The sequence below is a fragment of the Hipposideros armiger genome, unplaced genomic scaffold (genome assembly GCF_001890085.2).
Source record: "Hipposideros armiger isolate ML-2016 unplaced genomic scaffold, ASM189008v1 scaffold_112, whole genome shotgun sequence".
Lineage (NCBI taxonomy): Eukaryota > Metazoa > Chordata > Mammalia > Chiroptera > Hipposideridae > Hipposideros > Hipposideros armiger.
In genome coordinates this window covers 3,398,016-3,421,843 of record NW_017731462.1, presented here as the reverse complement: position 1 = coordinate 3,421,843, position 23,828 = coordinate 3,398,016, and the positions used below count along the sequence as shown (strand labels likewise).

Below are 23,828 nucleotides of genomic sequence, written 5' to 3'. Positions count from 1 at the left end.
CACACACACACACACACACTATCCATGAGGAATTATTACATAGGGCATTATAAGGAGAGGGATCATTATAATAATAATAATCTTCATAGAGAAACAATAGATAATTTGCTCTAATACTGATATGACAGGTCCTTTATCATCACTCCTTGAGGAGCACACTGTTATTCTATTCATTTGTAGATGAGGAAAGTAAGGTTAACAGGGGTACCTACCATCACACAGCTCACAAATAACAGATCTGCTTGACTTTAAAATCTAACCTACCCAATGTCAAAGCTATTGCTATCAGATATATCTAATATCAGACTGACACATGTATCAAAATTAATTTTCAATGCTTGAAGTGTTTTAAATGCATATTCTTCTCATGGAAAGAATTTCACGTAAGCCTAGATCTATGCAAATTCCTAAAATTTACAGAAGTGCCCTAAATTATACAGTGTCTCATTAGATGTAATGTTCATGCAAATAATTATCACTTACCTATCAACTTACAGTATTGTTTAGTACCCAGGTCTCTAGTCGGATAGGACACCACTACGAGTAATAAAGGAAGAATCTCAGGAAGATGGTGAGAAAATAAGGCTGATTAGAGTGGCAAAGTATTTGCTTTCTTTTATCACTCACCATGTATACCTATAGACACTCATTTTTTACTCTGTGTGCATGACTGTGGGTGTGGGTTTGGGAAGGGGAACTCAGGTTGAATAATTCACAGACTGATAATTCACTGAGTTTATGTGAGTATATATGGGTATTGTGTAGTTAGGTGGAGAAATGGAATATACTAGTATGAGTATATTCACAATTAACTTTTCTAAAATGCTCTAGGTTTTCCCATTCCTTCTACAGCCTGGGTAAATATTGCTAATTGTTAAAACAGAGGTATCAATCTGTACTGTGGTAAATTAACCTATATATGAGGTTCTTAATAATTATTTTAGAATTGTTTTACATTTTAAAGCAATGATTTGGCATGTCTAAATAACATCCACTCAGGTGTTGACCTTCAGGTACATTTTTTGAGCATTACCACGTGTAGAATAACCTACCAGATTTCTTTTAAGGGATCATAATATAGGCTATAGCATTTCTGCTGATCTTGCTCTAAAACTTTATTAGCATAAAAATAGCCAAATGACCACTTATAGCAGGCACCACCTTGCTGTGTTTGGCTCCTAAAACAGCCTTCTCTTTCCGTAATAAGCTATTTGAGCTCATTTCATTTTGCTTCATTTTCTTTTTGTCACCTTTGTTGCTGTCTTGGTGTACTATAATGGAATCATGCTGAATAAGACAAGTTATAATTTTTATTGCAAGCATATCTCAAGGCAAATTTATAAGCTGAACTTGATATCAGAAATGAAGCTACAGGGAACATGCCTTTGTTCTAAGTTATAAATGCCCTCCTATTCTAAATTTAAAGTATGTTAAAAATAAACTGCTTTTTTCTGGCATTAGGAACTTTACATAGGCAATATATTGAGACATTCCTTTAAAAAAAATCTATTGTGTACAAAACAGCTTTACCAACTAAACTCTTTGTATTATAATTCAAGTTGTAAAGCTAATATTTAAGGCAATGCTATGTTACAGAAACCTGATTATATTAAAGGTCGCAACATTTGATTTCAATTGGCTTCTGTGGGAAAGTGAAGAGGCAGTGTTAATTTATTTAACAGTATTTTACTAGTAAGACTATTTAGGCAAACTAGTTATATATTTAAACATAGGTATAAAAAATGTTCACCCCTGGACTTTGATCTCAGCCCCAGCAAATTGAAGCTTTAAAGTTATAATCAGAGCAATTGCTGGAAACCCTTAAGCAACAAGTGACCAATTCTATTCTGAGAGGGTTTCTGATGAACCTAAACATGGCCTTCTCCAGTTGTCGACCTTTAAGTTCTAGAAGAACCTAAACATGGCCTTCTCCAGTTGTCGACCTTTAAGTTCTCTGTATATCTACCTGGCCTAGGCCCTTGTATTAAAAGAAATTGAACAAAGGAGGCCTGCTATTATATCCTGTGTAAATATGTTTCATTTCTTTCCCCTGCATTGCCACTTTAGAATTTCCTCCACTAAACAGTGGAGAATATGTTAAAATGTTAATGTTTTGAAATCAATTTTACCTCTACTACTTGAAACAGCTATAAATGAGAGGCAAATTGTGCTTTTGAAGCAAAATTTTCATTGCTGCATTATTACCATGGTAATTATGGTATTTCCGAGGAACAAATGCCCTGTCACTCTGGTATTAAGTTGTACCCTAGATACATGTAGCTCACTTATATTCCAGCTTTTGTCCTTCATTCTTCATTTATACTGTCTCTTTATCTTTTATAAATGATTGAATTAGTTCAGTATTTAGAGAATATTCCAGAAATGCCTTCCCTTCAAATAGTAATTTTTAAATGCATTATTTCATGCAGCAAAAAGTATAGAGCCAAAAGAAATGATCCTGTAGTTTCCACTGAGTAAATGACTTACATCAACAACATAAAACTCAATGCAGGTTTTATTTTGCTGACAGTTACCATTAGAAATTGGTACACATATTTCTCTAATAAACACATAAACACAGTTCATAATTTATTGTTTGCAGCACAATTTTATACGTGATGGCAACTGGTGACCTGCAATAGTATCCCCAATAACCTTGCCCAATGATCATTAGCAAACTTCATCTAGAAACAGACCAAAAGGTCAGAGCTATACATAACATGAGAGTCATGGCTCATGATCGTGGAACATTATGGGTATTTATTTTTGTTCAAAATACAGTATAGTGTTTCAAAGCATCTACTCCCATTCTCAGAGGTTAGTGAATCTGAAACACTCTAGCATCTAATTGTGAACAATATGTTAAAGACACATATTTGATCTTAAATGTCAGTCATTAGAGTTGCGTGCCTATACAAATTCAATGAGTACCAGTGGGGATGGTAATTGGTTCTCTAAGTTAGAAAGTGTAGAGTGGCCAGAAACTCAAATGTAAGGAAATTGACCACCTATTTAGAGATAACCTGGGAAAAGTAGATACCATCTGTAACTCAAAGATTCATTTGAAAATCATGAAACATTATTCTGTAAAAGAGAAAGCTGAAAAAATATTATGCTTTCCAGAAGCATTAAATTTATTACATTTGAATACAAATATGTCTCTCTCAGTCTCTCTCTCTCTCTCTCTCTCTCTCTTAAAATAAACAATATAGCAAAAGAAATATAGAAATGAGAGTCAGCATCCTGCAGTAGAAATAATATTGCCTTTGGAGCCAGTCAGATCTATATTTGAATCCTATCTCTATCCCTCACTGATTGTGCTACATTGAGCAAGTCCTTTATTCTCTCAACTTAAGTTTCCTCGTCTATAAAATGGGTAAAATAATTTTGAATATGAGACATTGCTGTGAGGATAAAGTATATCAGTAAGTAATGTATATAATAACCAGTCAGCAAGTAATGACTATCATAAATAATCATTTTAAGTATACATTTGACATGTTGTGTATGCAAAATATAATTATTTTATGAAAATATTTAAGCCTTGCCACCTAAAAGAACATAGGCTTAGGGCTTATACTGAATTTAAAAAAACAACAAAAAACTAAAGATATGATTATCTAGTAATCTAGTTTGTCTTTGATGGGATTGCTAGAATTGATTGATTGATTTGCAGTAAAGGTTCACCAAAAAAGCATTGCCTTATCACTAGAAATTTTCACTTATCCTTCAGTAATGATTTTGTCTTCTCATGATTTATATAAGTCCCATACATACTAACAGCAATTCTTCTTATATATCACACATTAATATTAATAAACAACAAAATAAGAAAAGTAATTTGACATCTGTATTTACATGTATTGCTCTTTGTTTCCTTTAATTTTATTTCCACTTTAAAATATTCAGTACTCTTGCTTGTGTCTCTCATCTCTCCTAATAATCAAGGACTCTTCAGGACCTTTCTAAGCAGACAGACATCCCTTACGGCACAGTCCTGGACTCTGCAGTGTATGAGCATGTGCGCATGAAGGGAATGAATCCTTTTGAAAGGGACAGCATGTATTCCCAAATGTGGAGGATGATCAACCGAAGCAATGGATCAGAGAATAACGTCCTGGAGTCCCAAGCAGGCATTCAAAAGGTACTGCCCATAGTTCTGCATTCAGAGTCTACCACGTTGTCTTCCATATTGGAATTGCTAAGTTGAGATTTGTTTGTTTCTTCCTTTAAATTTTAACTTTGACATAGAGTTTTCAGTTAAGTTATATCTTCTGGTGATTAAAGAATATTTTGAGGTGACTCGTTGTGCTAGTAGAGGGAATTCAAAGCCCTCTGCGGTGTGTCTAAAGGATTTATTTCCAATAGAATTCCAAAGGTAGAAAACATGAGCTGGTATTTTGTTCAGAACAGGGTCAGAGACTTTTATAAACGAAGACTGTGAAGGTTTTTACAGCAAATCCAATTCCAAATATCATTCAGGTTATCCAATTCTTTCAAATGACTCAGGGTATTTTTACACTGCACTTGCTTTTAGATGAAAACTTTAACTTTAGGTATGATTATGTGAAGCTATCTGTAAGTAAAAGTTAATCTTGTCAACAAAGTTCCTACAAATGTCTGTTTCTGTTTCCAAAAGTGAAATCTTTTTATCTTTATAGAGCCATCATTTAGAAGTTATTTTACAAAGAAAGGGGGCTGGGATGATCTTAGAAAGCAGTACATTATGTGAAAAATGAAGATAGTTTTTATTCTGGGCTATGGTTTATACACACATATATAGAAGTAATGTTTTCTTCCTCAGGCCACATCAACCTCCAAGTGAAAACTGAATGATTTTTGCTTAAAATTATTCCAGTGGCTAACATAGTGAAAATCATAATCATTGGTATCAATAAATAATTACAGGATGAATGAATGTCAGCAACAACAGCAATGGTGGTATACATTTTTTCTCTGTAACCTTCCACAGCAATTTAATTTGGACCTCAAGTCATAGTTCCTTGTTGAAATTCACACTCAGTAATACCATGTTGGAGAATGTTTTGCTGACTATAAAAATTATTCTACCACAGGTTCTTGCATTATTCTGTGTCTTTTCATATGTTTTTCATCTGCTACTGCTATTGCTATGGTCCTAGAGTCAGCCTACTAATTTTGGCAGTCATTACATTGATATCATTATTTTAAACACTGATGATGCTCACATAAAACTCTCTCTAAGCACTAACAATGCATTTAATGAAGTGAAAGTCCTTGAAGTATTAGCAATGGCCTGTAACTCCTTCACCTTTATTATATTTATTCCAGTTTCCCAGGAATTGATACTTAAATGTTTCTTTTTTGTTTTTCTCAAGAGGCCCATTGGCTCCTGAAGGTGCAATATGGTGTCCTCCATGTTATGGGGGGTTGGGGGAAGGTGGGGAGAGAGGGTGGGTAAATGGACCTATATGTTGTCTGGAGGATAAGGGAGGGTAGGCATTTTAGGGTTTACTTGTTATCACAGGATGTGAATGAATGTAAGCTTACTTACATTAATAAGTATACTAAATGGTTTTTGGAATAGTTATTCTCCTTCATATTGCCTACTGTTAAAAATAATTTTGTTTTCATGAGGATGAATATAAATTGAAATTCATAGTTTATATTTTTATTCCAGTTTAGAAGCCAAAGCTCGCCATACTTTACAACCTTTTTCTATACCATATCATTCCAGAGAAATTTTATTTTTTCTTCCAGCAGATTCCCAATCAAATACTTAAAATATATATATATATATATATATATATATATATATATATATATATATAGCATATTTACTCATTTATTATTTATTTATTCATCCAATATTTGCTAAGTACCAGTTAATATACCAAGTACTGATCTAGGAACTGGAGATAAACTTAAGCACAGAGAAATAATCACTGGATTCATGAAATATAGAGTCTGGTAAGAGAGACAGAAAAGAGAACTAAAATACATAATCAAAACAAAATGACAAATTAATGCTGTGAAATAAACAAATAAAGTGCTATTGTAGAAATTAAAGAAGGAAACTGCTTGAGATACAGTGATCACATAAGGGTCCCTGAGGAGATAAAAAGAGTGGAAATAGTGAGACCATAAAAGGCTCTTGTAATTTTCTGAGGTAGCCAGTCAAGTGGATACACGTAAACAAGGCCTTGTTTTATTCTTATGTTCTTATACACAACAACCCTTACATTCTTTGTATTAATGCAAAATGGGTATACCTCCTATATCCTGGTATTTCCAGAATAATATAAAATCAAAAGATATAGGATATCAATTGCTACTTAGAAGCTTTTATAGGCATACAAGTGTTAAGATACACATATATATTTCCTATGGTCTTCAGTATTGTTTAAGAAAGTCTCTCCTTTTCCAAGTATGTACATACAGTTTTCTACATTTCTTGTGTTTTTTTTATTCTTTTATTTTTTTTAGCTTTATATCTTTTAACCATGTGTAATGTAATTTGACGTTTGTGTATATGTAAAAATAAATTCTAAATATCCAGACGAGAAAATGCCAACCTTAGATTCCATTAAATAAAGGTGTTTTCAAATAGACTGTTGATAATTTTGCAGCATGTGCTGAGAAATTAAGTTTATTATTCTTTAGGATCTGCTGTTTTTGTTTTTGTTTTTTTCTTTAAATGCATAGCTATTCCATCATCTTTCAACTTGGGTTAGTGTTTCTTATGCTGTTATGAAATGTTATACATTTAAAAAAAAAATCTCCTATGAAGAGTAGAAAGAACTTTGGTCTTAGAAACAAACTATTTGGGTTTTTTTTTTCCTGATTTTTCCACTTCTTAGCTGTATAATTTGGGGTATGTCACTTGGTTTCCCTAAGACTCACTTTACCCACTTGTAGAATGATCACAGTGTGGGATTCAAAAGGCTGGACTTTGCAGGCACTTTAACCTATGTTTGAATTTAGTTCATTTTTAAAAAATAGAATGTGTAAATGTGACTAGTTAATTAAAAATCTCTGAGCCCAAGGATTTTCATCATGATGATAAAGAATTTCTACCTCATATGATTTTTAGCATTAGTTTAAAAAATAACATATGTAAAAACATCAATAAATAATGATTAGAGCCATAAATTCATAAGATGATCCTGAAAATTACCTGAGAAAATGTATGTATGAGGGATTTGTAATTACAAAGTGTTATTATTTAATATGTCCTAAGGTTAACGTAAAATTGTGACATAAAAAAGATAATGCAATAAAAAGAATAGAGAACGATTTCTGATTCCCGATGGTCTGCTGATAAAGACTTGTGAGTGTAAAACTGCAAATCAAGTCTCCCAGTATTTATTACATCACATTTATTCAGTTGTCTGATTTACTAGAGGGGTAGTGAAGAATGTCCTTATGAATTCATAATGGAAAATATCAAAGTGAAATTTGCTTATAGTACATATTTCTTTCAACCCAAATCACAGGCAGTTGAAAATTGATTAGACAGAGAATAGTTTGTAATAATAAAATGTATTTTGGTTCAGTTTCCAAGGTCTCAGCCAGCTTTAATAAAACAAAATGAACCAACCAAAAAACAAAAATCTCCTCACCTGCTAAAGCTCACTGGGAGTTCAGGAGATTGAGAACACATGAAATATAGTCGTGGATTCTTCCTTGAGTAACTAGCCTTGCACATCTCACAAAGAAGCTTCCTTTTCTCTCTTGATCTCTAATTTGTGAAGGCAAAAAAGGCCTCAGAGGTCAGTATTCTACAAAAGGCCAAACTTCTGCTTCAGTATCTTTGACAAGAATTCATACAAATGAAGACTGCATCACTGAAAAACAATCCTCATAATCTAATTATAACTTTATATAGATCTAATTAAAGTCTCCGGTTGTGCTTGTTCTTAATTCTACTACTAGTCGTATTCAGTTTCTCTTACTTCAAAGTATGATCCTGATCCTTTCTAACATCTTTATTCTGCTCTTACCGAAGAAGCAGGTATAAATGAGGATTAAGTAAATAAGTTCTGATCTGCTGTTCTTGGGAGACATTCACCTATACCAAAGTAGCCTAACTAAACTAGAACAAATTTGTTTTTGTTTTGCTCTTCCCAGGACTTTTTACATAAATAGAAAAAGTGTGATTTGAAAAATATAACTGGGTTTTTTTAATGCATTAATTCAACAATTATTTAGTGAGCACCTTCTATGTGTTAGCCAGTATTTTAGTCACTGGAGGGAACATAAATGAAAACAAAATTGCTTTCCTGGAGTTTACATTCTATTGGAGGAAGCAGACAATAAACAAGATAAATAAAGTATGTTGTATTTCAGTAGTGATAAGTGTTAAGGAGAAAAATTGGGGTGTAAACTCTGAGTGATACTATGGCCACAGGGAAGCGGGTGGTAGCAGTATTGGATTAGAAAAATAGCATCAATATGTAAGGCCATTAGTCTATTTAAGTCCCAGAGCACTATGGGAAAGGAAAACTGACAAGGTTCAGGTGGGGCATCAAGGCTCCTGCCAAGCTGCTGGGCTTCAGGGCCCAGCTCTAGTCCTAGCTGGAAAACTGGATCATTGAAATGAAAGCCACGTTAGCGACTGGTCCTATTAAATGGGCCAACTTCAAGGATTTTGGAGGATTGTGACAGGCAAATTTCAGACCCTATGCAATGATGAGGTAAGCTTACTCTTTTATTCACCTCTGGCTGAAAAACTGGGTGGATTAAACTTGCTTATTCAACACATATTCAGTGAGCTGCTGTTAATTTACCAGGCACAGTTCTAGGTTTGGGGAAGTATAACCCAAAAAGCAAAGTCCCTGCCCAAATGGATTATATTGTATTGGAAAGAAATCAAGCACATCAATGTGTGCCATAAAGAAAAATTGGAAGGGTAAAAATGAAAGGAAGCAGGAGCAGAAAGAGGGATGTTGCCATCACATATTGGATGGCCTCAAAAGGCAGCCCTGAGAAAGTGACATTTTAATAGAGACCTGAGAGAGGACAGGGTATGAGCCATACAGAGAAGAAGGAGAGGAGAGACAGGAAATGCTCCAGGCAGAAGGAACTCTCGCTGCAAAATTCTTAGAGCAGACTCTAGCTTGCCATGATGAAGAGGAATGTCAAGAAGCCCAATGTCTCTGGAGCAGGTGCACAGAAAAATATGGGTAGACAGAGACGGGTAAGAGATATCAAAGTGGGAGTTAGGCAGCATGGAGACCATTACAAATGTTGATGCTTGGGCCCCACCAAAGTTCCAGTTGTATCTTATTTGGGGAATGGAAAGCATCTGAAGATCTTAAATCCCTTCAGGTGATTCCCATTCACAATAAAGGCTAAGCATCACTGATAGGGTATTTTGTGAATCATTTAAATGACTTTGGCTTTTATTCTGAGCTGGGAAACCAAGAGAAGATTGTAAGGAGAAGAGTGACATGATCTGATTTACTTTTTAAAGGCCCACTCTAGGCACTGTGTGGAAAATGACAGGGGTTGGGTGTCAAGGCTGGAAGCAGGCAGACCAGTGAGGAGGCCATTGCAATGATCCAACTGAGATAAAATGGTGGGTTGGCCAGAGTGATGATGGTGCAATTGGTGAGAAATAATTGAATTTGATTATATCTTGAAGGTAGCTCTGACCAGAGTTTCTAAAATATTGAATGTGGGGTATGAAACAGAGAAGCTAAAGATGAGTCCAATGTGTTTGGCCTAAGTAGTTGGAAGAATGAAATTGTCATTTTTTTTTCCCCTGAGATTGAGAAAACTATGGGAAGAGCAGATTTGAGAAGCCAAATGAGAGTTTTCCTTTGGCATAATAGTTAATATGAAATGCTTACTAATTATCCAGGCAGAGATGCCAAGAAAGCTGCTGCATATATGAATTGGATGTTCAAGAGAAAGTTCTAGCTGGAGATAAACATTTGGGGATTATTAGCATAGAGTTTGTATTTAAAGCATAAGACTCAATGATANTGACAGGGGTTGGGTGTCAAGGCTGGAAGCAGGCAGACCAGTGAGGAGGCCATTGCAATGATCCAACTGAGATAAAATGGTGGGTTGGCCAAAGTGATGATGGTGCAACTGGTGAGAAATAATTGAATTTGATTATATCTTGAAGGTAGCTCTGACCAGAGTTTCTAAAATATTGAATGTGGGGTATGAAACAGAGAAGCTAAAGATGGGTCCAATGTGTTTGGCCTAAGTAGTTGGAAGAATGAAATTGCCATTTTTTTTCCCCTGAGGCTGAGAAAACTATGGGAAGAGCAGATTTGAGAAGCCAAATGAGAATTTTCCTTTGGCATAATAGTTAATATGAAATGCTTACTAATTATCCGGGCAGAGATGCCAAGAAAGCTGCTGCATATATGAATTGGATGTTCAAGAGAAAGTTCTAGCTGGAGATAAACATTTGGGGATTATTAGCATAGAGTTTGTATTTAAAGCATAAGACTCAATGATATCACCAAAGATATGTGTGTATCCAGAGAAGAAAGCTATCTAAAGACTCATCCCTGGGACGACTTAGTCTTTAGAGGAGGGGGAGATAAAAGCGGTATAAGAGCCTGGAAGGGTCGGCCAGTGAGGCAGGAGAAAAACTAAAAGTGACCGTTTAGAAGCCAAACTAAAACAAGTGTTTCAAGGAATTTCAAATGATCAACTAACTGTCAAATAATGCTCATCGATCAAGTATGATGAAGACTGAAAATTAATGATTAATTTGGCAACTAGCAATCACTGGTGATTGTGACAAGAGCATATCTGGTAGAATGAAAGGCAAAGAAATTAAATTTAGATTGGAAAGAAAAAAAAATGAGAAGGGAGGAGGTGGAGATTATGAGATTAAGCACTTTTTAAAGGAGCTTTGCTAAAAGGAAATGTTGAGTCATAGGAGGGGTTCCTGGAGCGGGGTGTGAAGTTTGTGGAAATGTTTGTATGAAATAAAATATATACAATGTCTGTATGTTGATGGGATGACACAGTAGGGAAAACTCATGATGCAGGAGAGAGACAGGAGACTGTCCTTGAATAGATGATAAGTACCGTATTTGCCGGCGTATAAGACGACTGGGNTGGAGAGGAAAGATTGCTTTATTCAGGAAGCCAGCAGCCTGGGAAGATGGTGGACTAATGTTCAAAGACCATCTCCAAAGTCCCAGACCTAGCTTAAGGGAGCTTTAAAGGGGAGGAAGGGGAGCAGGAGTTCCAGGGAAGTGAGAACGCTGTTTCTTTAGTCATAGAAAAAGCTTTTTCACATCAGACTCCTGGGTGCCAGCAGCTGGTTGCAGCTACCTTGGAGACATTCCTTCCTTCTGCAAAACAAACTCATAAATTCTTCTGGAGACCCAGAAGTTCTCTCCCTCTGCTTGACAAAGAAACAGCACACCAGCAACACACAACTATACTGTGAGAAGAAAAGGAATTGACCAAAAAGAGTGGTTAAAATGTGAACAAAGACCTCATTAAGAATTGAATTATTTTAATCCTAGCTGCCAAAAATACTAGGGGCATTGGAATAACAAGGGGCTCGGCTACAATAAGAGGAGAGAAGATAGAGCACATGGGCACACATGCAGACGGGCTGAAAGATGAGGTGGTGGGAGCGAGTGGAAGGTCTTTTTTTTTTTTTAAAAATTTTTATTGGGGAAATGGGGGGAGGGGAACAGTGCTGGGGAATTGGGGGAAGGGGAACAGACAAGTTCTGTCCTTTTGTTTTTCAGTCTAGTTGTGGAGGACGTCGCTTCAGTGGCCCATGTTGGTATTATCATTGTGTTTTTCCCAGGTGAGGCAGATCGGTTGCCGGCCGCTGGACGGCTGCTCATGGCAGCTGCTGGCCGCTCACACTGGCTGCTGGCTACACACGGTAGCCCATGGCAACCCACTGCCACAGGGGCTGCAGCCTACGCCGCCCGTCACCGGCGACTCACAGCAGCCCAGCTCCAGGTTGAGCTGTTGTTCAGCATCTTAGCTGTAGAGGGCAGTGTCTCTGGCCCTCATATGTGGGATCTGAACCACGGCCCTCTGGCGTCCCAAGCGAGTTCTTAACCAACGCGTCACTCGGCCAGCTCTGGAGGGTCATTTTTGACTGCTTGTATTTATAAAACAAACAGGAATGAAGACCATCAATAAGCATAATCAACACAATAGAAACTGTGTGGATTTGAAGAAAAAGAAGGTAAGAATGATTGTTCTGGAGAATGGGAGAGAGAGTAGACTTGTGAAATGTAATGGGATTCCTAGAAAAGACCCTTCTGCAGAAGCAGTCATGATTATAAACTGGTCCCAGTTAGCATGCTTGTGGGGTTTTCCCTAGCTGTCTTTAGGTGCCTGAATGTAAACATGGAGTTGACAGAAAGTCAGAGTTGGTGTTTATTAGATAGGCGTGGTGGAAGACTACAATAAGAGTGACTACAGTGAGAGTGTTGGAAGGGTATGCAAAGCAATGATCGTGACTATGAATCATGGAATCTGAGCTGTATGGGAGGAAAGTGACTGGGGGAACCAAGCGGATGGCAGGGTCAGTGGACTGTAGGCCTGGATGGAGCTGAAGGATTGTTAGAATCAGAGAACCAGAAGGGCAAGGACAGGAAGTAACATGAGGTTGGCTCTACAATGACACATTTGAAATTGAGGTGACAAAGAGAGTGCTGGTATTGGAAAGGATATGGCATGGGAGTGGGTGGCTGAGGTAGGAGGAACGACACAGTCTTTGGAGAAGAGGAAGCCGGGAGGCTGAGAAGCTCAGTACCGGAATAGAATGTCTAATGAATAATCAAATCACCAAAAATAACCACAGAACTAGTGTTTGAAAGAGTGACAGATAGCAAAGTGATAAAATCTTCAAGCAGTGTTGGAGGAGTGACAGAGTCAGCAGATACTGCAGTAAGAAGGAGTAGCAGGTAGTATAGTCTGATAGCACGACCTTCAAAGCTAGAGGACTTTAGAGACAAGCGTCTACAAGTAGTTAAAGGGGAAAAGAGGGCAACTAGCCTTTATCCAGCCCCAGTGGTATGAATCGTGTAGGAGAGAAAAATAGCCACCACTTGAGTAGACCACAGGTAACGTAGTATCCCCAGAGGAGAAGCAGGCTCTACTCAGCCAATGAAGGTAAAAGGAAATTTTTAAAAAACTGAAAAATATATGCAGGGTGACTATGTGTCCTGATTTGGGACAGTCTCAATTTTGCCTGGTGTCCCTCTGTTGTTTTTGACATCATCCCTGTGATATTGTGATTTGTAGTACAAAATATATATTTGCTCATCCTCCTGTTTCTGTCACAGAACTTCTAAAAATGGTTGGAATTTCCTAATTCAGGAGAGCAACAGAGATGTCCTTTATTATGTTAAAGAGGTGACTTTTGGACTGCATCTAAAATGGGGCTGGTTGCCAGGGAAACCAACCCTGTGATTAGAGGGTTAGAATTTTCAGTTTTACCCCAACCCCACGAAGGGGAGAGAGGCTGCAGATTGAGTTCAATCACCAATTGCCAATGATTTAATCATTGCACCTGTGTAATGGAGCCTTCATAAAAAACCCCAAAGGACTGGGTTTTGAGAACTTCCAGGTTGGTAAACATATGGAAATTTGGAAAGAGAAGCAGACTTTGAGAGCCCATGGAAGCCCTATGCCCTTTCCCCATACCTTGCCTATTCATTTCTTTTATTTTGCTCTTTCTGAGTCATGTCCTTCTATGATAAAGCAGTAATCCAGTAAGTAAACTGTTTCTGTGATGTCTGTGAACCACTCTAGCAAATTAATTACACCCAAGGAAGAGGTCACTGGAACCTCCAATTTATATCCAGTCAGTCTGTCAGAAGCACAGGTAACAACTTGGACTTGCAATTGGCTTCTGAAGGGGTGAGTGTGGGTGGGGGACAATCTTACAGGACTGAGCTCTTAATCTGTGGAATCTGACACTATCTCCTTAGATTGTGTCAGAATTGAGTTGGATTGTAGGTCCCCCCGCCACATGTCAGAAGTGGTCCTAGAATTTTTCATCCCTTTTCACTCTTAAGATTATTCCCATCACAACAATAAATTGTATGATCTCTCTAGATATAGGGGTCATGGTGATGATAGAGTTCCATAGAGCAGAGTAGTAGAGTTTAGAGAGTTGGAAAGGAATGGGAGAGTTGGTCAAAACAGGGGCTGAGCAGATCCAAATTGATAAGAAATGAGGAGTGAGCTGGAAGTTCTGGATTGTACATGATGATGGGCATTCAGGGATCTAGTCAACATGGGCTTCAGGCTCTAGGCAAACTGTGTTGGTAAGTTGGTTAGTGTAGAGTGGCAGGAGGGGCGAGCATGTTCAAAGGAGCATAATGACAATGGCAGGGTTGAGGCCTGGCTAAGAGCAGTCTTACTGGCCCCTGAGAGAATGGAGGGCATTGCTTCTCACAGCTAAGGATGAAGTGAGTAAGCGGGAACTAAGAAGGCTGAGTAGAAAACAAATTTTGAGTGTTACACAGTTTTACATAGGTTATTTCCTGGTCTTACGATGTGACTCAAACCCACGAACCACTGGCTGCATTCTCTTTCCTGGTTGTTCCTTTCCTCTTCCTCCTAGAGCTCTATAGCACATTTGCTATTGAGTAAAAATGCCAAAGTAGATGACAATTCATGAGCCAGCAGCAGAGAGAGAGTAGGAGCTAACTTGAGCTTCGGTAAGTGATTTAATAATGTACTGACTAGGCACAGAAACTTAAATTTGGGGTTAGGCTCTTCTTACAGAAATGCATAAATAGACTGAACACAACTTGGGGAAAAAACAAGACAAAATATTCAACAGCTTTGGGTCTATGAAAATGCCAGGAGTCTCCCGGGCTGCCACACCACTGGGCTTAAAGGTAGCAGTGCATTTACATTTGTGCTTGTGCCAAATAATTCCAACAATGTATGATTCCCTTCAGCACTTCACTTGCATCTGGGAGCTCAGATCCCTGTGACATATTTTTTTGCTCTTTAGAAATCAGATTTTTTAGATCTGTGTCAGTTATCACACACTGAATATCACTCTTCTTTCTGCACCAGTGGAAGAATTAAAGAACTCACAGACAACCATTTCCAGCAACCCTGCCAATGCAGTTTTAATGTCTGGGGTTGGGAATTTTTTGAATTTATTTTTTTCCAAATCATTTTTGTTTCTAATAATCTTCATGGATGTCTTAAATCAAAATTAGTCTTGATTAGATGTTTTCCCCAAAGAGGAAAGGAGAAACCTAAAACCATATACTTCTTAGGCAGTCATAAGCATTTTAACTTGAGTTAAAATATGTCAGATCTTATAGCACACAAAGCAAACTATAAATAAGGACTTTTTTCCTAGATGCGCAGGAAAAAACAACAAATTATATATATACATATATATATATATATATATTTATATATATATATATATTTTTTTTTAAGCAAAAATTATAAAGTGGTGTTGCCTTATATTTATAAAGATGACATTACTAACCCACTATTAACAGAGCTTGTGCATTTAAAATTGTCTTTTTTAATATAGTGATTTAATCCATGATGAAAGCCAGACCTGCTCCAATTCTTCTTTTAATTAGGTGGACTCATTTTCGATTCATCTATTCATTCACTCATTCCTTTAATCAATGAACTTTTTTATCCAGTGACTGCTAAGTACTGGAAACTGTTAGCCACAAAGGATGCAGAGATGGATCAGTCTAGTGGGGGTGTGGCAGTAAAACACCGAATAGTAGCTATCCCACAGACAGATGTACAAGGTAATATGAGAAAACAGGAAGGGAACCGAGCATAGCCTAGGGAATCAGTCCAGTTCAAATCACAAAGGTTTCCTAGAGGAAGTAATGTCAAACTTAGAATAAGTAAGATTTAATTAAGTAAAAGGTAGGGATAAGTAGACTGGGGAAGAGACAGCCTGAACAAAAGCATGAAGGTTGGCATAGCACAATGCATGCAGGAAACAAGAAGTAATTACAGTTTGATATTAAGGTGCTTGTATTAGCCAGGGTTTTCTAGAGAAATAGGACCAATAGGATATTATATATAAATTATATATTCTATATTTAATGATAAATACCTATTATATATATATATATATATGTAATATATATATAATATATAAAATGAGATATATTATAAGGAATTGGCTCACATTCTTATGGAGGCTGAGAAGTCCCACCATCTGCTGTCTACAAGCTGGAGACCCAGGAAAGCCAATGGTGTAAATTCCAATCCAAGTCTAAAGGCTGGAGAACAGGAACACTGACAATGTAAATTCTGGTTCAAGGTCAGGAGCAGGCTGATGTCCCTACTCAACTAGTCAGGCAGAGAGAGAGAAAACTTCAGCCTTCTATTACTATGCTTTCTTCCAGCCCTCCGTGGGTTAGATAATACCCACCAACATTGGGGAGGGCCATCTGCTTTACTCAGTCCACTCATTCAAATGCTGATATCCTCAAGAAACACACTCACAAACAGACCCAGAAATAATATTTAACCATATGTCTGGGCATCCCATGGCCCAGCCAAGTTGGCACATAAAACGAACCATCCTGGTGCTACAATAAAATGAAGGTGAAGCAGCCTATGCCTGTGGGTCAAAGACACATACTGGGCCATATATCATCTGGCTTAGTTCTTACTCTCAAATTTACTTCCCAAATTTGAAAGTGCAGATTCATCTTTAAAAATTCTGTTAAAAAAATACAAAAACGTAAAAACTTTACTGGATGTGTTTTAAACATCATACTCTGATGCTTAAATCAGCTCACTCTACTCATACAATTCTACCTTTAGAATTCACTTCTGTGGTACAGCTTCATGACTTTTCTATATTTGATAGACATGCATTTGCATATAGTTTTTTGTTTAGTTTCCATTTTGACATCTTTTAAAATAAAATGTTTCCTTGTCCTTGACTTTCAGTTTCTGTTGTAAACCTTTTTTTGTTTGTTTGTTGTTTTATTAAACTTTTAATTTTGAGATAATTGTCAATTCACATGCAATTGTGAGAAATAATACAGAGATCCAGTGTACCATTTGCTCTTTACCTAGTTTCCCCAGTAATAATACCTTACAGAACTCTAGCACAATATCACAACCAGGATATTGACATTAACAGAGTCAAAATACAGAACATTTCCATCACCACAAGGATCCCCTTTACAGCCCTTTTATAGTCGCCTTCCTCTCTTCCACTCTTTGATCCCTCACCCATTGCAACCAATAATCTATTCTCCACTTCTAAAATTTTTGTCATTTTAAGAATCTCATATAAACGGAATCATACCATTAGTAACCTTTTGGGATTGCTTTCCTTCACTCAGCATAAGTCCTTGGAGATTTGTCCAGGTTGTTGTGTATTACAATAGTTCTCTTTTTATTGTCCAGTAGTATTCCATGGTATAATGCAACATGTTTAACTACCTGTTAAAGTACATCTGGATTGTTTCCAGTTTTTGGTCACTGTGAATAAAACTGTTAACATTGGTGTAAAGGTTTTTGTATGACATAGGTTTTCTTTCTCTTTATTAAATTTATTGGCGTGACATTGGTTAATAAAATTATATAGGTTTCATGTGTACAGTTCTATAATACATCATCTGTATATTGCATTGTGTGTTCACCACCCAGAGTCAGTTCTCCTTCCATCACCATATACTTGACCCCATTTACTATCTTCTACCTCCCTGAACCCCTTTCTCTCTGGTAACCATGTAACTGTTGTCTGTGCCTGTGAGTTTTTGCTAGTTTGTTTGTTGCTTTCAGTTTTATATCCTGCATATGAGTGAAATCATATGGTTCTTGACGTTTTGTGTGTGACATATTTCACTTAGCATCATAATCCTAAGATCCATTCATGTTGTTGCAAATGGCAGTGTTTCATCTTTTCTTATGGACGAGTAGTATTCCACTGTATATATGTACCACATGTTCTTTATCCAATCATCTCTCAAAGGACACTTAGGTTGTTTCCATGTCTTAGCCACTGTGAATAATGCTACAATGAACATAGGGGTACATATATCCTTACATTTAAATGTTTTCAGATTTTTTAGGTAGATACCCAGAAGAGGAATGACTGGGTCACATAGTAATTCTAGTCTTAATTTTTGAGGAAATGCCATACTGTTTTCCACAGTGGCTATATCAATTTACATCCCACTAGCAGTGTATGAAAGTTTCTTTCTCTCTACAGTCTCTCCAACACTTAATATTTGTCCTGTTGATGATAGCCATTCTCACAGGCATGAGATGGTATCTCATTGTGGTTTTCACTTGCATTTCCCTAATAGCTAGTGAAATTGAGCATCTTTTCATATATCTGTTGGCTGTTTGTATATCTTCTTGGGAGAAGTGTCTGTTCAGGTCCTCTGCCCATTTTTTAATTGGATTGTTTGTTTTTTTGTTGTAGAGTTGTATGAGTTCTTTATGTATTTTGGATATTAGCCCCTTATCGAAGGTCTTGTTTGCAAATATATTTTTCCATTCAGTTGCTTGCCTATTTCTTTTTGTTGATGTTTTTTTTTCTGTGCAGAAGCTTTTTAATATAAACATGTTTGAGGTTAGCATATATATTTATATATCACTTTGATACCATCAAAATATATTATGAATTGCTATAATTTATCAAGTCATTGCCCTTGATGAACACATGGAATGCTTCATATATTATCCCTAAAAGCAGCTATGATGAGCATTTATTTTTATGTATTTGTTATTGTTTTATATAAATGCAGTCCTAAGGATGGGATTCTAGGTTAAGGAACATGTGCATTTTCAATTTAATAACCACTCTCAAAGTAGTCTCTAAAAATGCTATAACAATTTCTTCTATTATCAATACAATAAGGGGGTGCCATTTTCCCACTGTCTTGCCTGAAGTTGCCAGAATTAAATGGTATTACTCTTTTTATTTTTTCATTTTTGCCAAAATGATGAATGGAAAGTATCCCATTTTCATTTTCCCTTTTCTGATTATAAATAATGTTGAACATTGTTTCAAATGTGTATTTGTACATTTTTGCATGTTGTTTAAATGTTGCTAAATTATTTCTTTTGCCTCTTTTTCTAATGGTTTGTTATTATCACTTAGGATAGCTCTTAAAAATATTGATAATAGTACTTTGTCTTTATTATAACTCTACCTCTAACCCTTCAGGCTTTTCTAGTCCAATCCATGTCCACATCTACATTTGCACTGTTAAGCAGATATACTGGCAAGCAAACACAATTTGGTCAGGTCTTAGTACAAATCTTGGTCAGGCTCAAGTGTACACTTCATAAGACAACATTTCTTTTGCCAGACAGCACTTCCAAAGAGCAGCATTTACTTTGTGAAAAATAGGAAATGCTAAGTGGTCTTGTAAATATGCCTCTAAGCTGTCCACTGTTTGCTATCTTTCTTTCTATCCCTAAGACCGTTAATATAAACAAGAATTTTATAAAACTTAGTTCTGTAGTAAAAGATATATATTGAAAGGGCTCAAAGTGATTGAAACCTTTTTCTATGGACATTTCTAATTAAGATATTGGACTTTTATGCCTGTGTATTTGTTTTCATTACATTAAGTCATAGACCTTTATAACACATACTTCAAATTTTTAGTTTCTTACGAAACTTTCCTCCCCTTGGTAGAATTAAGAGTCTATATATGTTTCATTGGCATTCCTGTAGATCCCAGCCCTTGGATGTCCTATTATATTTCTCAAAAGACCTGTCCTCCCCTGTTACTTTGATTTATGTGGTCAGTGTTCTGTGATTTTGTTCTCAACTTCTGAATTCAATTCTCCTACTAAAACATAAAAGCCACTAATACTAGTGATCCTTCCGCTTTTACATTTCTCAGATTAATTGTCATCTTGGGCACTAAAACTTCTGATTACAAATTCTTCCTTTTTTGTTAAATATCTATTACTCTATTTCCCTTATTTTAGATCAATGTTTTGCAAAGTCCTTTAGGGCTCTGCCAACTGGCAGTAACTCAATCTGGGAGATAATAAAAAAATGCCTTGATAGTATTTGGGGGCAATAAATATATCACAATGTAAGATTATACTTATATTTGGTAGAAAATGGCCTGCCTTTTCAATTTTCCCTTTATTTCTTATGTTACATATAATATTAAATACTAGAATCCAAAAGTATAAAAAGGTTTTCAAAAACTTCATAACTAAGGATAGAACTCTTTTTATGTCATAAGGAATTTGTTTGTAAATAATCTGAGCATATCACACTAGTAATTTTCATATTTAACATTCAATGTATAATTTTTAATTAAAATTTAAAATTTTACTTATTTTATTTTTTAAACTGGTAAAATATTTGTAACATAAAATTTACCATCTGAACCATTTTTAATTGTACAGTTTAGTGGCATTAAGTACATTCACATTGTTGTACAACCATCACCAATATTCATCTCTAGAACTTTTTTTATCTTATAAAACTAAAATTCTATACCCATTAGAAAATAACTCCCCCATTTCCCCCTTCCCCAAACCCCTGGAAACTATAATTTTGCTTTCTATCTTTATGAATTTGACTACTTTAGCTACCTCATATAAGAGGAATCATAGAGAATTTGTCCTTTTGTGACTGGCTTATTTCACTTAACATAATGTCCTCAAGGTTCATCCATGTTGTAGAATGTCCTTCCTTTCTAAAGCTAAATAATATTTGATTGTATGCATACCATATTTATTCACTAATCAGTAGGCCCCTGAGTTGCTTTTACCTTTGGCTATTGTGAATAATGCTGCTACAAATATGTGTGGAGTCCCTGCTTTCAATTCTTTTAGGTATACACCCAGAGGTAGAATGGCTGAATCTTATGATAATTCTGTTTTTAATTTTTTGAGGACTTGCATACTGTTTTCTATAGCAGCTGCACCATTTTACATTCACACCAATTTTTCCACATTCTCACCATCACTTATTCTGTTTATTTTGTATAGTAGCCATCCTAATGGGTGTGAGTTGGAACATATAAATTTAAGTGCTATCTTAATATTCCTTTTTTAAGAGGCAATATTTTGGCTAACTTGAATTACTATAATTTATAATATTATAAATTTCTATAATTTCCATCATTTCCTCCAATAGAAATCAGATTGTGCTGCCTAGTCAATCCAACCCACAAAAATGGCTCATCCAATAGTGATTCTCAAAGGCAGAAGAAACCAATAACCTAACAACCTACTTCCAGCAACAGAGGCAAATCAGAATGGGGGGAGAGGTGTGTACAGTTTAACAGAACAAAAGCAAAACGTGTGCTATTCTAAACCACCTAACTGAGAAATGTTGGTTTTCCTAAACTCTCTGGGAATGTTTGCCTCTGACCATTACCCATCAGTGTTCCCAGAATTCATCACAGCCATAGAGCTGAAAGGGAATGTGAAGATCTTCCAGTTTAATCATTTTCTTTTATAGGTGAGAAAATTATGCTTAAAAAGATTAAGTAATTTATCCAAGGACACACAGCTAATTAGTGCCAAGATTTATGACTACAATCCACACCTCTCAACTCCTGGTCATTTGCTCTTTCTACCACAATTATAGAATTTTTAAGTCTCTAATGTCCTCCCAAAGCTAATTAAAATTCACAGCACAATTAGAGTTGTTCTCAAACTTTAGAAGGTACTAAGAATTACCTACAAAGGCTGCACAAAAAGCTTATTCCCAAACTTCAAACCCAGATGTTAAGAATTACTGGGTCTGTGGTGGGATCACAATAATTAAATTTTTAATAAGCAGTCCAAGTGTTTGTGATAAAGTTTGTTCACAGATTATCTTCTGGGAATCACTCTTCTTGGGTGTTATTGAAAAACTTGTGACCTAGACCAGTGATCCCCAAAGTGTGGTCTGTGGACCCGCAGCATCAACAAACCTGGGAACTTGTGAGAAATGCAAATTCTTAGACCCTACCCTGGAACTATCTAATGGAGACTATTTGGGTGGGGCCAGAAATTCTATATTAACAAGCTCTTCAGGTGATTTGGATGCAACTAAAGTTTGAGAACCAGCGGCCTAGACTAATATTAAACCCAATCCACTCCATTCTATTGTTTTTCAGCAAGAGGCTTTAGATATCCAGAATATCGGGTACATCTAAGTAATCTAAAATCTTTTATCACTTTAATTGATAGCACCAGGCTTTTTAGTATATGTACATGATTATCTTGAATGTTTCAACACGAAGATACAGAACCTTTACTATCTTTGCTCCTTACATGTAATTAATCAGAAAGTAGAGGTTAAGTGAGAGTACATCAGTGGCAAATGTTACTTCTCCCCTTGTGACAGCATTTATTTTTTTAGGAACAGGATGCTTATCTGCTTGCTGCATATCTCTACCTGAGTGACCTGCCAATGCCCCCACCAGCTATATGTCTAGCAGTGAACTAATTATCTTCCTTTGCAAGTTGATGCTTATCTTTCTGTGTTTTTTTATTTCTGCTAAAAGCACTAATAATCTCCCTGTCATCCAGGCTGGAAATTGAGGAGTCTTTTTCATTGCTTTCATATTTCTTACCAGAGCCAGTTAATTGCTTTTACTATCAATCCTGCCTCTGTAGCATCTCTGCCATTTATTCTGTCCTTTCCCTTTCGGTGTCCAATTTAGTAATTCATGTCACTATTACTATCCTCCTGGACTATAGAAATTACTAACTGATTGGTCCCCTCCCGCATATTAATCTTTCCTCAGAATAGTTCTGATAGCGATCCACCTTTGCTCAAAAGCATTTAAGTACTCCACTTTATCTTGAGTGCAATTTGTTTATCCTGGCATTCAAAGGTCTCTACAATTTGGCATTATCCTTCCTTTCATTTACGCATTCATTATTTTCATTCAAAAAATTTTTATCAAACACCTAGTCTGTGCTGGACATCTGTCCAGCTATCTCTTTTTCCCCTTTCATATGCCTTGTATTCCTATCAAACAAAGTGACTCACTTCTTTTGTATTCCTCAGTATTCTGACATATCAGGTGTTCGTTTCTTCCCTTTCATCATGAATCTACTCATCCCGCGGGATTTTTTTTTCTGTCCATTGGCTGTTCATTTTCAAGGTCCATCTCAGTTGTTACTATGAAGTCGTTCCTGATTCTCTTGCCTAAAATATTTCCTTCCTCCACTAATAATAATTTAACAATTTATTAATAACATATTCATCTTGGTAATTTCTCCATCTGCACATATGGTTTCTATTATACCTGTCTGTGTCTATCTATCCTTCTAGATTGTATACTGCTGCAATCAGGATCCATAACTGATGCATCAGTTTATCCTTGTGTCTCTACAACAACTCATATATGTGTATAACTGTTCTGTAAATCTCTAGTGAATAAAATTAAGGAGCTCAGTTTCAAGCTTGACTCTTAAGTCTTTCTTTCCAACTTGAATGACTAAAGTCTTCTTTGATAGCCATCAATCTCAGATTGCTCATGAATTTACACCCCCAAATTTCCAAGCCTGGACTTAAAGGGACTAGATATTTCTGTATGTTTATTATATTCTCGGTGTTAGAACATATTCACTGTCTTACACACAGCTCTCAGTAAAATAAATTGTCTAATAAATAGAATGGGCCTCAACACTTTTCTAATTTAAATGATCTCAGTCTCATTGTGAGTGTTTATTTAACTGAGATCTATTATTTTGATCAAAGGAGGTTAACATGTGGGATTTTGTGTATTTAGGTTGGTAAAATGATCAGTTGTATGGTCTTGTTTTATACTTTTCATCTAGATGGCTGGGAAGCAAGGCAGGAATTACAGAGCAGGTCTAGGCTAAGGTCAAGCAAGTACGGCACTCACCTCAGGTACATAGTCTAAGATGGGGGGGGCAAAAAC

At 36.2% G+C, this 23,828-nt stretch overlaps 1 protein-coding gene across 1 annotated transcript in view; it reads left to right on the top strand.

The window, feature by feature from the left end:
• The window catches only part of GRID2 (glutamate ionotropic receptor delta type subunit 2), a 346,586-nt gene that overhangs the window by 125,225 nt on the left and 197,533 nt on the right, over window positions 1-23,828 (top strand). The window contains exon 5 of the mRNA XM_019647546.1: window positions 3,949-4,144. Within this exon, the coding sequence (XP_019503091.1) occupies window positions 3,949-4,144 (196 nt within the window). The remainder of the gene's footprint in view (window positions 1-3,948; window positions 4,145-23,828) is intronic.